This window comes from Panulirus ornatus, chromosome 57 (genome assembly GCF_036320965.1).
Source record: "Panulirus ornatus isolate Po-2019 chromosome 57, ASM3632096v1, whole genome shotgun sequence".
Taxonomy (NCBI): Eukaryota; Metazoa; Arthropoda; class Malacostraca; order Decapoda; family Palinuridae; genus Panulirus; species Panulirus ornatus.
In genome coordinates this window covers 16554307-16569678 of record NC_092280.1, presented here as the reverse complement: position 1 = coordinate 16569678, position 15372 = coordinate 16554307, and the positions used below count along the sequence as shown (strand labels likewise).

Genomic DNA, 15372 nt, shown 5'->3' with positions numbered 1-15372 from the left:
TAGTCGCCTTCTACGACACGCAGGGAATACGTGGGAAGTATTCTTTCTCCCCTATCCCCAGGGATGATATATATATATATATATATTTTTTTTTTTTTTATACTTTGTCGCTGTCTCTCGCGTTTGCGAGGTAGCGCAAGGAAACAGACGAAAGAAATGGCCCAACCCCCCCCCATACACATGTATATACACACGTCCACACACGCAAATATACATACCTACACAGCTTTCCATGGTTTACCCGACTCTTCACATGCCTTGATTCAATCCACTGACAGCACATCAACCCCGGTATACCACATCGCTCCAATTCACTCTATTCCTTGCCCTACTTTCACCCTCCTGCATGTTCAGGCCCCGATCACACAAAATCTTTTTCACTCCATCTTTCAACCTCCAATTTGGTCTCCCTCTTCTCCTTGCTCCCTCCACCTCCGACACATACATCCTCTTGGTCAATTTTTCCTCACTCATCCTCTCCATGTGCCCAAACCACTTCAAAACACCCTCTTCTGCTCTCTCAACCACGCTCTTTTTATTTCCACACATCTCTCTTACCCTTACGTTACTCACTAGATCAAACCACCTCACACCACACATTGTCCTCAAACATCTCATTTCCAGCACATCCATCCTCTTGCGCACAACTCTATCCATAGCCCACGCCTCGCAACCATACAACATTGTTAGAACCACTATTCCTTCAAACATACCCATTTTTGCTTTCCGAGATAATGTTCTCGACTTCCACACATTCTTCAAGGCCCCCAGAATTTTCGCCCCCTCCCCCACCCTATGATCCACTTCCGCTTCCATGGTTCCATCCGCTGCCAGATCCACTCCCAGATATCTAAAACACTTCATTTCCTCCAGTTTTTCTCCATTCAAACTCACCTCCCAATTGACTTGACCCTCAACCCTACTGTACCTAATAACCTTGATCTTATTCACATTTACTCTTAACTTTCTTCTTCCACACACTTTACCAAACTCAGTCACCAGCTTCTGCAGTTTCTCACATGAATCAGCCACCAGCGCTGTATCATCAGCGAACAACAACTGACTCACTTCCTAAGCTCTCTCATCCCCAACAGACTTCATACTTGCCCCTCTTTCCAAAACTCTTGCATTTACCTCCCTAACAACCCCATCCATAAACAAATTAAACAACCATGGAGACATCACACACCCCTGCCGCAAACCTACATTCACTGAGAACCAATCACTTTCCTCTCTTCCTACACGTACACATGCCTTACATCCTCGATAAAAACTTTTCACTGCTTCTAACAACTTTCCTCCCACACCATATATTCTTAATACCTTCCACAGAGCATCTCTATCAACTCTATCATATGCCTTCTCCAGATCCATAAATGCTACATACAAATCCATTTGCTTTTCTAAGTATTTCTCACATACATTCTTCAAAGCAAACACCTGATCCACACATCCTCTACCACTTCTGAAACCACCCTGCTCTTCCCCAATCTGATGCTCTGTACATGCCTTCACCCTCTCAATCAATACCCTCCCATATAATCTACCAGGAATACTCAACAAACTTATACCTCTGTAATTTGAGCACTCACTCTTATCCCCTTTGCCTTTATACAATGGCACTATGCACGCATTCCGCCAATCCTCAGGCACCTCACCATGAGTCATACATACATTAAATAACCTTACCAACCAGTCAACAATACAGCCACCCCCTTTTTTAATAAATTCCACTGCAATACCATCCAAACCTGCTGCCTTGCCGGCTTTCATCTTCCGCAAAGCTTTCACTACCTCTTCTCTGTTTACCAAATCATTTTCCCTAACCCTCTCACTTTACACACCACCTCGACCAAAACACCCTATATCTGCCACTCTATCATCAAACACATTCAACAAACCTTCAAAATACTCACTCCATCTCCTTCTCACATCACCACTACTTGTTATCACCTCCCCATTTGCGCCCTTCACTGAAGTTCCCATTTGCTCCCTTGTCTTACGCACTTTATTTACCTCCTTCCAGAACATCTTTTTATTCTCCCTAAAATTTAATGATACTCTCTCACCCCAACTCTCATTTGCCCTTTTTTTCACCTCTTGCACCTTTCTCTTGACCTCCTGTCTCTTTCTTTTATACATCTCCCACTCAATTGCATTTTTTCCCTGCAAAAATCGTCCAAATGCCTCTCTCTTCTCTTTCACTAATAATCTTACTTCTTCATCCCACCACTCACTACCCTTTCTAATCAACCCACCTCCAACTCTTCTCATGCCACAAGCAATCATCCCCTCCTTGTATTAACTCTCTAAAATGGGAAACAGAAGAAGGAGTCACGCGGGGAGTGCTCATCCTCCTCGAAGGCTCAGAGTGGGGTGCCTAAATGTGTGTGGATGTAACCAAGATGTGAAAAAAGGAGAGATAGGTAGTATGTTTGAGGAAAGGAACCTGGATGTTTTGGCTCTGAGTGAAACGAAGCTCAAGGGTAAAGGGGAAGAGTGGTTTGGGAATGTCTGGGGAGTAAAGTCAGGGGTTAGTGACAGGACAAGAGCAAGGGAAGGAGTAGCAATACTCCTGAAACAGGAGTTGTGGGAGTATGTGATAGAGTGTAAGAAAGTAAATCCTCGATTAATATGGGTAAAACTGAAAGTTGATGGAGAGAGGTGGGTGATTATTGGTGCATATGCACCTGGGCATGAGAAGAAAGATCAAGAGAGGCAAGTGTTTTGAGAGCAGCTGAATGAGTGTGTTAGTGGTTTTGATGCACGAGACCGGGTTATAGTGATGGGTGATTTGAATGCAAAGGTGAGTAATGTGGCAGTTGAGGGAATAATTGGTATACATGGGGTGTTCAGTGTTGTAAATGGAAATGGTGAAGAGCTTGTAGATTTATGTGCTGAAAAAGGACTGATGATTGGGAATACCTGGTTTAAAAAGCGAGATATACATAAGTATACTTATGTAAGTAGGAGAGATGGCCAGAGAGCGTTATTGGATTACGTGTTAATTGACAGGCGTGCGAAAGAGAGACATTTGGATGTCAATGTGCTGAGAGGTGCAACTGAAGGGATGTCTGATCATTATCTTGTGGAGGCTAAGGTGAAGATTTGTATGGGTTTTCAGAAAAGAAGAGTGAATGTTGGGGTGAAGAGGGTGGTGAGAGTAAGTGAGCTTGAGAAGGAGACCTGTGTGAGGAAGTACCAGGAGAGATTGAGTACAGAATGGAAATATATATATATATATATATATATATATATATATATATATATATATATATATATATATATATATATATATATATATTAGTGAAAGAGAAGAGAGAGGCATTTGGACGATTTTTGCAGGGGAAAAAATGCAATTGAGTGGGAGATGTATAAAAGAAAGAGACAGGAGGTCAAGAGAAAGGTGCAAGAGGTGAAAAAAAGGGCAAATGAGAGTTGGGGTGAGAGAGTATCATTAAATTTTAGGGAGAATAAAAAGATGTTCTGGAAGGAGGTAAATAAAGTGCGTAAGACAAGGGAGCAAATGGGAACTTCAGTGAAGGGCGCAAATGGGGAGGTGATAACAAGTAGTGGTGATGTGAGAAGGAGATGGAGTGAGTATTTTGAAGGTTTGTTGAATGTGTTTGATGATAGAGTGGCAGATATAGGGTGTTTTGGTCGAGGTGGTGTGCAAAGTGAGAGGGTTAGGGAAAATGATTTGGTAAACAGAGAAGAGGTAGTGAAAGCTTTGCGGAAGATGAAAGCCGGCAAGGCAGCAGGTTTGGATGGTATTGCAGTGGAATTTATTAAAAAAGGGGGTGACTGTATTGTTGACTGGTTGGTAAGGTTATTTAATGTATGTATGACTCATGGTGAGGTGCCTGAGGATTGGTGGAATGCGTGCATAGTGCCATTGTACAAAGGCAAAGGGGATAAGAGTGAGTGCTCAAATTACAGAGGTATAAGTTTGTTGAGTATTCCTGGTAAATTATATGGGAGGGTATTGATTGAGAGGGTGAAGGCATGTACAGAGCATCAGATTGGGGAAGAGCAGTGTGGTTTCAGAAGTGGTAGAGGATGTGTGGATCAGGTGTTTGCTTTGAAGAATGTATGTGAGAAATACTTAGAAAAGCAAATGGATTTGTATGTAGCATTTATGGATCTGGAGAAGGCATATGATAGAGTTGATAGAGATGCTCTGTGGAAGGTATTAAGAATATATGGTGTGGGAGGAAAGTTGTTAGAAGCAGTGAAAAGTTTTTATCGAGGATGTAAGGCATGTGTACGTGTAGGAAGAGAGGAGAGTGATTGGTTCTCAGTGAATGTAGGTTTGCGGCAGGGGTGTGTGATGTCTCCATGGTTGTTTAATTTGTTTATGGATGGGGTTGTTAGGGAGGTAAATGCAAGAGTTTTGGAAAGAGGGGCAAGTATGAAGTCTGTTGGGGATGAGAGAGCTTGGGAAGTGAGTCAGTTGTTGTTCGCTGATGATACAGCGCTGGTGGCTGATTCATGTGAGAAACTGCAGAAGCTGGTGACTGAGTTTGGTAAAGTGTGTGGAAGAAGAAAGTTAAGAGTAAATGTGAATAAGAGCAAGGTTATTAGGTACAGTAGGGTTGAGGGTCAAATCAATTGGGAGGTGAGTTTGAATGGAGAAAAACTGGAGGAAGTGAAGTGTTTTAGATATCTGGGAGTGGATCTGGCAGCGGATGGAACCATGGAAGCGGAAGTGGATCATAGGGTGGGGGAGGGGGCGAAAATTCTGGGGGCCCTGAAGAATGTGTGGAAGTCGAGAACATTATCTCGGAAAGCAAAAATGGGTATGTTTGAAGGAATAGTGGTTCCAACAATGTTGTATGGTTGCGAGGCGTGGGCTATGGATAGAGTTGTGCGCAGGAGGATGGATGTGATGGAAATGAGATGTTTGAGGACAATGTGTGGTGTGAGGTGGTTTGATCGAGTGAGCAACGTAAGGGTAAGAGAGATGTGTGGAAATAAAAAGAGCGTGGTTGAGAGAGCAGAAGAGGGTGTTTTGAAGTGGTTTGGGCACATGGAGAGAATGAGTGAGGAAAGATTGACCAAGAGGATATATGTGTCAAAGGTGGAGGGAACGAGAAGAAGAGGGAGACCAAATTGGAGGTGGAAAGATGGAGTGAAAAAGATTTTGTGTGATCGGGACCTGAACATGCAGGAGGGTGAAAGGAGGGCAAGGAATAGAGTGAATTGGAGCGATGTGGTATACCGGGGTTGACGTGCTGTCAGTGGATTGAATCAAGGCATGTGAAGCGTCTGGGGTAAACCATGGAAAGCTGTGTAGGTATGTATATTTGCGAGTGTGGACGTATGTATATACATGTGTATGGGGGGGGGGTTGGGCCATTTCTTTCATCTGTTTCCTTGCGCTACCTCGCAAACGCGGGAGACAGCGACAAAGTATAAAAAAAAAAAAAAAAAAAAAAATATATATATATATTATCCCTGGGGATAGGGGAGAAAGAATACTTCCCACGTATTCCCTGCGTGTCGTAGAAGGCGACTAAAAGGGGAGGGAGCGGGGGGCTGGAAATCCTCCCCTCTCACTTTTTTTTTAATTTTCCAAAAGAGAAGGGGAACAGAGAAGGGGCCCAGGTGAGGATATTCCCTCAAGGGCCCAGTCCTCTGTTCTCAACGCTACCTCGCTAATGCGGGAAATGGCGAATAGTATGAAAGAAAAGAAAGATATATATATATATATATATATATATATATATATATATATATATATATATATATATATATATATATATATATATATATATATATATATTTTTTTTTTTTATACTTTGTCGCTGTCTCCCGCGTTTGCGAGGTAGCGCAAGGAAACAGACGAAAGAAATGGCCCAACCCCCCCATACACATGTATATACATACGTCCACACACGCAAATATACATACCTACACAGCTTTCCATGGTTTACCCCAGACGCTTCACATGCCTTGATTCAATCCACTGACAGCACGTCAACCCCGGTATACCACATCGCTCCAATTCACTCTATTCCTTGCCCTCCTTTCACCCTCCTGCATGTTCAGGCCCCGATCACACAAAATCTTTTTCACTCCATCTTTCCACCTCCAATTTAATCTCCCTCTTCTCCTTGCTCCCTCCACCTCCGACACATATATCCTCTTGGTCAATCTTTCCTCACTCATCCTCTCCATGTGCCCAAACCACTTCAAAACACCCTCTTCTGCTCTCTCAACCACGCTCTTTTTATTTCCACACATCTCTCTTACCCTTACGTTACTCACTCGATCAAACCACCTCACACCACACATTGTCCTCAAACATCTCATTTCCAGCACATCCATCCTCCTGCACACAACTCTATCCATAGCCCACGCCTCGCAACCATACAACATTGTTGGAACCACTATTCCTTCAAACATACCCATTTTTGCTTTCCGAGATAATGTTCTCGACTTCCACACATTCTTCAAGGCCCCCAGAATTTTCGCCCCCTCCCCCACCCTATGATCCACTTCCGCTTCCATGGTTCCATCCGCTGCCAGATCCACTCCCAGATATCTAAAACACTTCACTTCCTCCAGTTTTTCTCCATTCAAACTCACCTCCCAATTGACTTGACCCTCAACCCTACTGTACCTAATAACCTTGCTCTTATTCACATTTACTCTTAACTTTCTTCTTTCACACACTTTACCAAACTCAGTCACCAGCTTCTGCAGTTTCTCACATGAATCAGCCACCAACGCTGTATCATCAGCGAACAACAACTGACTCACTTCCCAAGCATCTCTCATCCCCAACAGACTTCATACTTGCCCCTCTTTCCAAAACTCTTGCATTTACCTCCCTAACAACCCCATCCATAAACAAATTAAACAACCATGGAGACATCACACACCCCTGCCGCAAACCTACATTCACTGAGAACCAATCAATTTCCTCTCTTCCTACACGTACACATGCCTTACATCCTCGATAAAAACTTTTCACTGCTTCTAACAACTTTCCTCCCACACCATATATTCTTAATACCTTCCACAGAGCATCTCTATCAACTCTATCATATGCCTTCTCCAGATCCATAAATGCTACATACAAATCCATTTGCTTTTCTAAGTATTTCTCACATACATTCTTCAAAGCATACACCTGATCCACACATCCTCTACCACTTCTGAAACCACACTGCTCTTCCCCAATCTGATGCTCTGTACATGCCTTCACCCTCTCAATCAATACCCTCCCATATAATTTACCAGGAACACTCAACAAACTTATACCTCTGTAATTTGAGCACTCACTCTTATCCCCTTTGCCTTTGTACAATGGCACTATGCACGCATTCCGCCAATCCTCAGGCACCTCACCATGAGTCATACATACATTAAATATATATATATATATATATTCTTGTATTCTAACTTTCTAAAAGGGGAAACAGAAGGAGTCACAAGGGGAGTGCTCATCCTCCTCAAAGGCTTAGACTGGGGTGTCTAAATGTGTGTAGAGGTAACCAAGATGAGAAAAAAGGAGAGATAAGTAGTGTTTGAGGAAAGGAACCTGGATGTTTTGGCTCTCAGTGAAATGAAGCTCAAGGGTAAAGGGGTAGAGTGGTTTGGAAATATCTAGGGAGAAAGTCAGGGGTTAGTGAGAGGACAAGAGCAAGGGAAGGAATAGCACTACTCATGAAACAGGAGTGGTGGGAGTATGTGATAGAGTGTAAGAAAGTAAACTCTAGATTGATATGGGTAAAACTGAAAGTGGATGGAGAGAGATGGGTGATAATTGGTGCATATGCACCTGGCCATGAGAAGAAAGATCATGAGAGGCAAGTGTTTTGAGAGCAGCTGAGTGACTGTGTAAGTAGTTTTGATGCATGAGACCTGGTTATAGTGATGGGTGATTTGAAATGCAAAGGCGAGTAACGAGACAGTTGAGGGAATAATTGGTGTACATGGGGTGTTCAGTGTTGTAAATGGAAATGGTGAAGAGTTTGTAGATTTGTGCCCTGAAAAAGGACTGGTGACTGGGAATACCTGGTTTAAAAAGAGAGATATACATAAGTATACATATGTAAGTAGGAGAGATGGCCAAAGAGCATTATTGGATTACGTGTTAATTGATAGGCGTGCTAAAGAGAGACTTTTGGAAGCTAATGTGCTGAGAGGTGCAACTGGAGGGATGTCTGATCATTATCTTGTGGAGGCGAAGATGAAGATATGTACAGGTTTTCAGAAAAGAAAAGAGAATATTAGGGTGATGAGAGTGGTGACAGTAAGTGAGCTTGGGAAGGAGACTTGTGTGAGGAAGTACCAGGAGAGACTGAGTATAGAATGGAAAAAGGTGAGAACAAAGGATGTAAGGGGAGTGAGGTAGGAATGGGATGTATTTAGGGAAGCAGTGATGGCTTGCACAAAAGATGCTTGTGGCATGAGAAGCATGGGAGGTGGGCAGATTAGAAAGGGTAGTGAGTGGTGGGATGAAGAAGTAAGATTATTAGTGAAAGAGAAGAGAGAGGTATTTGGACGAGTTTTGCAGGGAAATAATGCAAACGACTGGGAGATTAGAATGGGTAGTGAGTGGTGGGATGAAGAAGTAAGATTATTAGTGAAAGAGAAAAGAGAGGCATTTGGACGAGTTTTGCAGGGAAATAATGCAAACGACTGGGAGATGTACAAAAGCAAGAGGCAGGAGGTCAAGAGAAAGGTGCAGGAGGTGAAAAAAAGGGCAAATGAGAGTTGGGGTGAGAGAGTATCATTAAATTTCAGGGAGAATAAAAAGATGTTTTGGAAGGACGTAAATAAAGTGCATAAGACAAGGGAACAAATGACAACATCAGTGAAAGGGGTTAAGGAGGAGGTGTAACAAGTAGCGGTGATGTGAGAAGGAGATGGAGTGAGTATTTTGAAGGTTTGTTAAATGTGTTTGATGATACAGTGGCAGATATAGGGTGTTTTGGTCAAGGTGGTGTGCAAAGTGAGAGGGTTAGGGAGAATGATTTGGTAAACAGAGAGGAGGTACTAAAAGCTTTGTGGATGATGAATGCTGGCAAGGCAGTGGGTTTGGATGGTATTGCAGTGGAATTTATTAAAAAAGGGGGTGACTGTGTTGTGGACTGGTTGGGAAGGTTATTTGATGTATGTATGACTCATGGTGAGGTGCCTGAGAATTGGCGGAATGCTTGCATGGTGCCATCGTACAATAGCAAAGGGGATAAAGGTGAGTGATCAAATTACAGAGGTATAAGTTTGTTGAGTATTCCCGGGAAATTATATGGGAGGGTATTGATTGAGAGAGTGAAGGCAGAGGGACAAGTCAATTGGGAGGTAAGTTTGAATGGAGAAAAACTGGAGGAAGTCAAGTGCTTTAGATATCTAGGAGTGGATTTGGCAGCGGATGGAACCATGGAAGCTGAAGTGATTCACAGGGTGGGGGAGGGGATGAAAGTTCCGGGAGCATTGAAGAATGTGTGGAAGGTGAGAACATTATCGCAGAGAGCAAAAATGGGTGTTTGAAGGAATAGTGGTTCCAACAATGTTATATGGTTGCGAGGTATGGGCTATAGATAGAGTTGTGCGGAGGAGGGTGGATGTGCTGGAAATGAGATGTTGAGGACAATATGTGGTGTGAGGTGTTTTGACCGAGTAAGTAAAGAGAGGGTAAGACAGATGTGTGGTAATAAAAGGAGTGTGGTTGAGAGAGCAGAAAAAGGTGTTTTGAAATGGTTTGGTCACATGGAGAGAATGAGTGAGAAAAGATTGACAAAGAGGATATATGTGTCAGAGGTGGAGGAAACGAGGAGAAGTGGGAGACCAAATTGGAGGTGGAAAGATGGAGTTAAAAAGATTTTGAGTGATCATGGCCTGAACATGCAGGAGGGTGAAAGGCGTGGAATGATGTGGTATACTGGGGTCAACATGCTGTCAATGGATTGAACCAGGGCATGTGAAGCGTCTGGGGCAAACCATGGAAAGTTCTGTGGGGCCTGGATGTGGAAAGGGAGTTGTGGTTTCGGTGCATTATACATGACAGCTAGAGACTGAGTGTGAACGAATGTGGCGTTAATTGTCTTTTCCCAGTGCTACATTGTGCACATGCGGGGGGAGGGGGTTGTCATTTCATGTGCGGCGGGGTGGCGATGGGAATAAATAAGGGCAGACAGTGTGAATTATGTACATGTGTATAAATGTATAGGTCTGTGTGTGTGTATACGTTGAGATGTATAGGTATGTATATGTGTGTGTGGACGTGTATGTATATACATGTGTATGTGGGTGGGCTGGGCCATTCTTCTGTTTGTTTCCTTGCACTACCTCGCTGACGCGGGAGACAGCGACAAAGTATAAGAAATATAAATGAATATATATATACCAACTTATGCTTGGTACCTATTAATCAACCAATGCCAAGAGGAAAAACATGTAGCTGCATTGGCTTTGAGCTGGTTTCCCTGTGGCTGAAATGCTTTAACAGACCCAAATTTTTATCTGTAGAAAGGATCTACCTATCTATACATGTACTGAGAACAAACAATTGTACAAAATTTGCGGGCATGTAAATCGTATAAAATTTGCATTAGTGTACATATACAGGACACTATATACATGAGTCCAGTTTACTCACCTGAATATGAATATGAATAGTATGAGCAGAGAGAAGAAGATAGCAACATTATCCATAGTCCTGAGCATGACAAAGAGTTGACGGCGCAGCTGGGGCATAAATCGTACCAACTTAAGAATACGCAGAAGACGGAAGGTCCGGAGTACTGAAAGGCCTGAACCTTGCCCTGCCTGCTGGTCTGCTGCTGTTGTTGATGTTGAATAACTCTCATACATCTCCACCACACTGTTGGGAGTAGATCTCAGGTAAATTGACCAGCTAGGAGTTTAGATGTGGATTTTAGCATGACTGGGGATTGGTCATAAAGTATGTATGAATATGGGCATCAGAATGAGAATCACTATCAAAAGATCATTTTTCTTTGCATGACTGTAACAATGTTGGCAATTTCAAAAATTGAATCTTGAGATAATCATGAGATTTATTTTCTACCTCATTCCTAGAGTTAAAGCAAATTCACACCTTAACACATTCCCTTTGAATTAGAGCAAGATCATTTCACAGAAAGGTCTAAAATTGGATAACCTGAGCATAAGAAAGTAAATGCTGAAGCAAAGTATTTTCTTTAGGGAAGAGGGCATCCTTGTCTTTTGCCAGCCAGCAAACTGGATACTGGGTACCCCACTTCTGCTAGATCATCTATCTATCCATCATTTTTACTTTATTCTCGTTTTGATTTGATGGATCAAATGCATACACCTCTACTTTCACTGACATAAATCTTTAATTCAGTGACAGCTCATGATAATAAGAATTTGAAGGACTGCAGGGGACGTACATGTCATGACCAGAAAATTAGTTGACAAAAGTCTACTCATGTACATATCAAAACATGTATAGGCTGAATGTAAATCATCTAAACACTGCAGATTACTTGCATATAAAACCCATGTGACGGCACTGAAGTAAGAAATATTTAATGTTTTCATCTAACTCTTCAATTTTTGTGATTGATTTGCAAAGGACATCATTGCTGATGCTATCAATTTATCAATCATCATAGTAATATACAAAAAACTTGCACGATTTATGATTGCAGGTATTTCACTTTGTTTCTCCGAGTTCATCAAAATTAAGTCAACATAAAATGGGTTTTCAGAAAAGAAGAGTGAATGTTGGGGTGAAGAGGGTGGTGAGAGTAAGTGAGCTTGAGAAGGAGACCTGTGTGAGGAAGTACCAGGAGAGACTGAGTACAGAATGGAAAAAGGTGAGAACAATGGAAGTAAGGGGAGTGGGGGAGGAATGGGATGTATTTAGGGAATCAGTGATGGATTGCGCAAAAGATGCTTGCGGCATGAGAAGAGTGGGAGGTGGGTTGATTAGAAAGGGTAGTGAGTGGTGGGATGAAGAAGTAAGAGTATTAGTGAAAGAGAAGAGAGAGGCATTTGGACGATTTTTGCAGGGAAAAAATGCAATTGAGTGGGAGATGTATAAAAGAAAGAGACAGGAGGTCAAGAGAAAGGTGCAAGAGGTGAAAAAAAGGGCAAATGAGAGTTGGGGTGAGAGAGTATCATTAAATTTTAGGGAGAATAAAAAGATGTTCTGGAAGGAGGTAAATAAAGTGCGTAAGACAAGGGAGCAAATGGGAACTTCGGTGAAGGGCGCAAGTGGGGAGGTGATAACAAGTAGTGGTGATGTGAGAAGGAGATGGAGTGAGTATTTTGAAGGTTTGTTGAATGTGTTTGATGATAGAGTGGCAGATATAGGGTGTTTTGGTCGAGGTGGTGTGCAAAGTGAGAGGGTTAGGGAAAATGATTTGGTAAACAGAGAAGAGGTAGTGAAAGCTTTGCGGAAGATGAAAGCCGGCAAGGCAGCAGGTTTGGATGGTATTGCAGTGGAATTTATTAAAAAAGGGGGTGACTGTATTGTTGACTGGTTGGTAAGGTTATTTAATGTATGTATGACTCATGGTGAGGTGCCTGAGGATTGGCGGAATGCGTGCATAGTGCCATTGTACAAAGGCAAAGGGGATAAGAGTGAGTGCTCAAATTACAGAGGTATAAGTTTGTTGAGTATTCCTGGTAAATTATATGGGAGGGTATTGATTGAGAGGGTGAAGGCATGTACAGAGCATCAGATTGGGGAAGAGCAGTGTGGTTTCAGAAGTGGTAGAGGATGTGTGGATCAGGTGTTTGCTTTGAAGAATGTATGTGAGAAATACTTAGAAAAGCAAATGGATTTGTATGTAGCATTTATGGATCTGGAGAAGGCATATGATAGAGTTGATAGAGATGCTCTGTGGAAGGTATTAACAATATATGGTGTGGGAGGAAAGTTGTTAGAAGCAGTGAAAAGTTTTTATCGAGGATGTAAGGCATGTGTACGTGTAGGAAGAGAGGAAAGTGATTGGTTCTCAGTGAATGTAGGTTTGCGGCAGGGGTGTGTGATGTCTCCATGGTTGTTTAATTTGTTTATGGATGGGGTTGTTAGGGAGGTAAATGCAAGAGTTTTGGAAAGAGGGGCAAGTATGAAGTCTGTTGGGGATGAGAGAGCTTGGGAAGTGAGTCAGTTGTTGTTCGCTGATGATACAGCGCTGGTGGCTGATTCATGTGAGAAACTGCAGAAGCTGGTGACTGAGTTTGGAAAAGTGTGTGGAAGAAGAAAGTTAAGAGTAAATGTGAATAAGAGCAAGGTTATTAGGTACAGTAGGGTTGAGGGTCAAGTCAATTGGGAGGTGAGTTTGAATGGAGATAAACTGGAGGAAGTGAAGTGTTTTAGATATCTGGGAGTGGATCTGGCAGCGGATGGAACCATGGAAGCGGAAGTGGATCATAGGGTGGGGGAGGGGGCGAAAATCCTGGGGGCCTTGAAGAATGTGTGGAAGTCGAGAACATTATCTCTGAAAGCAAAAATGGGTATGTTTGAAGGAATAGTGGTTCCAACAATGTTGTATGGTTGCGAGGCGTGGGCTATGGATAGAGTTGTGCGCAGGAGGATGGATGTGCTGGAAATGAGATGTTTGAGGACAATGTGTGGTGTGAGGTGGTTTGATCGAGTGAGTAACGTAAGGGTAAGAGAGATGTGTGGAAATAAAAAGAGCGTGGTTGAGAGAGCAGAAGAGGGTGTTTTGAAGTGGTTTGGGCACATGGAGAGGATGAGTGAGGAAAGATTGACCAAGAGGATATATGTGTCGGAGGTGGAGGGAACAAGGAGAAGAGGGAGACCAAATTGGAGGTGGAATGATGGAGTGAAAAAGATTTTGTGTGATCGGGGCCTGAACATGCAGGAGGGTGAAAGGAGGGCAAGGAATAGAGTGAATTGGAGCGATGTGGTATACCGGGGTTGACGTGCTGTCAGTGGATTGAAGCAGGGCATGTGAAGCGTCTGGGGTAAACCATGGAAAGCTGTGTAGGTATGTATATTTGCGTGTGTGGACGTATGCATATACATGTGTATGGGGGGGGGGGTTTGGGCCATTTCTTTCGTCTGTTTCCTTGCGCTACCTCGCAAACGCGGGAGACAGCGACAAAGTATAATAAAAAAAATAATAAATAATAAAATGTGAATAAAAAATGCTGGGAAAATCAGTTAAGCTAGACATGCCAACTCCCACTATGCTAAACATACACTGAGATAGTGTCTATGGTATGAACCCTTTAATTCCTCACTTATGTTTCCTTTCCAGCCCTGTACATCTTAGCTTTAAAGTCAATTAAAAAATGGTACCTAATGTTTCAATTTCAAAGATATTTATACAAAAATTTCAAAATAAATCAGTTCATAAGTATATTTCATCCACTACTTTCACTATGGTTATGTATAGAAGTTTAGCAAATGTTTCAGAAATACATGCTCAAAAATGCAGGAATAAGGCCTGAGTGTTGAGTGAGATGCCACTGTGTGTTTTATCATTTGTTTTACACCAAAAGACTGATTATTGATTATGTTCTATCTGGTATAATACAACTTTTCATGTTGTAATAAGTTAGGATTTTTTATCATTTTGCTTTGTCGCTGTCTCCCGCGTTAGCGAGGTAGTACAAGGAAACAGACGAAAGAATGGCCCAACCAACCCACATACACATGTATATACATACACGTCCACACATGCAAATATACGTACCTATACATCTCAACGTATACATATATATATATACACACAGACATATACATATATACACATGTACATAATTCATACAGGTTGCCTTTAATCATTCCCATCGCCACCCTGCCACACATGAAATAAAAACCCCCTCCCCCTCATGTGTGCGAGGTAGGGCTAGGAAAAGACAACAAAGGCCACTTCGTTCACACTCAGTCTCTAGTTGTCATGTAATAATGCACTGAAACCACAGCTCCCTTTCCACATCCAGGCCCCACAGAACTTTCCATGGTTTACCCCAGATGCTTCACATGCCCTGGTTCAATCCATTGACAGCATGTCGACCCCAGTATACAACATCGTTCTAATTCACTCTATTCCTTGCACGCCTTTCACCCTCCTGTATGTTCAGGCCCCGATCAATCAAAATCTTTTTCACTCCATCTTTCCACCTCCAATTTGGTCTCCCACTTCTCCTCATTCCCTTTCACCTCTGACACATATATCCTCTTGGTCAATCTTTCCTAACTCATTCTCTCCATGTGACCAAACCATTTCAAAACACCCTCTTCTGCTCTCTCAACCACACTCTTTTTATTACCACACATCTCTCTTACCCTTACATTACTTACTCGATCAAACCACCTCACACCACATATTGTCCTCAAACATCTCATTTCCAGCACATCCACCCTTCTCCGCACAACTCTATCTATAG

The 15372-nt window shown here is 42.4% G+C and overlaps 1 protein-coding gene across 1 annotated transcript in view; it reads right to left on the bottom strand.

Annotated features, from left to right (window-relative positions):
- Positions 1–15372, bottom strand: part of LOC139766186 (voltage-dependent T-type calcium channel subunit alpha-1G-like) — a 1124919-nt gene that overhangs the window by 825060 nt on the left and 284487 nt on the right. Inside the window, exon 10 of the mRNA XM_071694457.1 lies at positions 10613–10837. Coding sequence (XP_071550558.1) covers positions 10613–10837 — 225 coding nt within the window. The remainder of the gene's footprint in view (positions 1–10612; positions 10838–15372) is intronic.